At 41.8% G+C, this 1,031-nt stretch overlaps 1 protein-coding gene across 1 annotated transcript; it reads left to right on the forward strand.

Annotated features, from left to right (window-relative positions):
* On the forward strand, positions 1–441 carry LOC148547715 (uncharacterized). The gene has a single exon (XM_088495530.1). It carries the CDS (start codon positions 1–3, stop codon positions 439–441), a length of 441 nt encoding a protein of 146 aa, XP_088351656.1.
* Positions 442–1,031: the final 590 nt, after the last annotated feature.

Below are 1,031 nucleotides of genomic sequence, written 5' to 3' on the forward strand. Positions count from 1 at the left end.
ATGCAGACCAGCTGTGTTGTGGATGAAAAATTTGTCCCAAAGGTGGGAATGATTTTCAAGACACTAGAAGAAGTTAGAAAGTTCTACAAACATTATTCCAAACTTGCCGGTTTTTCTATGAAAATAAGGAACACAACTCGGGACGGAGACAAGATTAAGAATCAACTCATTGTATTCACTAGAGAGGGGAGGTGGAAATCCAAGATATCTCCAACTTTGAAGACAAACCCTTCAGCTGGGTTAAATTGTCCGGCCAGGATTTACGTACACATAATGAAGGATGTTGGTCTTTGGACAATTTCTAAAGTTGTTTTGAATCACTCACATCCTTGCTATCCAGACCGGCCAGAGATGCTCAAACAACACAGGGAGCTTAACATGTTCATTCGTCGCACCATCAAAACCAACGAGGAAGCCGAAATCAGACCAAGCAAAACTTAACAATCATTTGTGGCATTAGTTGGCAACCACCATGAACTAAGTTTTATAGAAAAAGACGTGAGAAATTACATCACAAGGGAAGTACGGAATATTTCGAAACAAGACGATGCCAAAGAATTTGGGAAGTACCTACTAAGAATGAAAGAGAAGAACCAAAATTTCTTCTTTGAGCTCAACTTCGAAGGCGATCATTGCATTAAACATGCATTCTGGGCCGACGCAAGAAGCAGGGCCGCATGTGAGTATTTCGGAGACGTGGTTTCATTTGACACTACCTACAACACAAATAGGTATTCCTTTCAGTCACATATAGTTTTATGTTCGGTGAATGTACAAATTGCGGTTCACCATGGTCTAGGTGTGTCTATTTATGCAGGTACAATCTGGTTTTAGGTTCTTTTGTGGGCGTGAATCACTACGGTCAGTCGACGCTTCTCGGTTGCGCGCTGATGAAAAATGAGGACATCCAATTATTCAAATGGCTATTTTGAGTGTTGGTTCCATTGCATGGGAGGGAAGGCACCAAAAGGCATTCTTACCGACTAATGCGCATCGATTCAAAGGGCCATTGAGGTCTGCATGCCAACAAC

Source organism: Arachis ipaensis, chromosome B8 (genome assembly GCF_059453495.1).
Source record: "Arachis ipaensis isolate K30076 ecotype BB chromosome B8, ASM5945349v1, whole genome shotgun sequence".
NCBI lineage: Eukaryota > Viridiplantae > Streptophyta > Magnoliopsida > Fabales > Fabaceae > Arachis > Arachis ipaensis.

What these genes read in the sequence shown, in the direction of transcription:
- LOC148547715 (XM_088495530.1), top strand. Translation starts at nt 1, where the DNA reads ATGCAGACCAGCTGTGTTGTGGATGAAAAATTTGTCCCAAAGGTGGGA.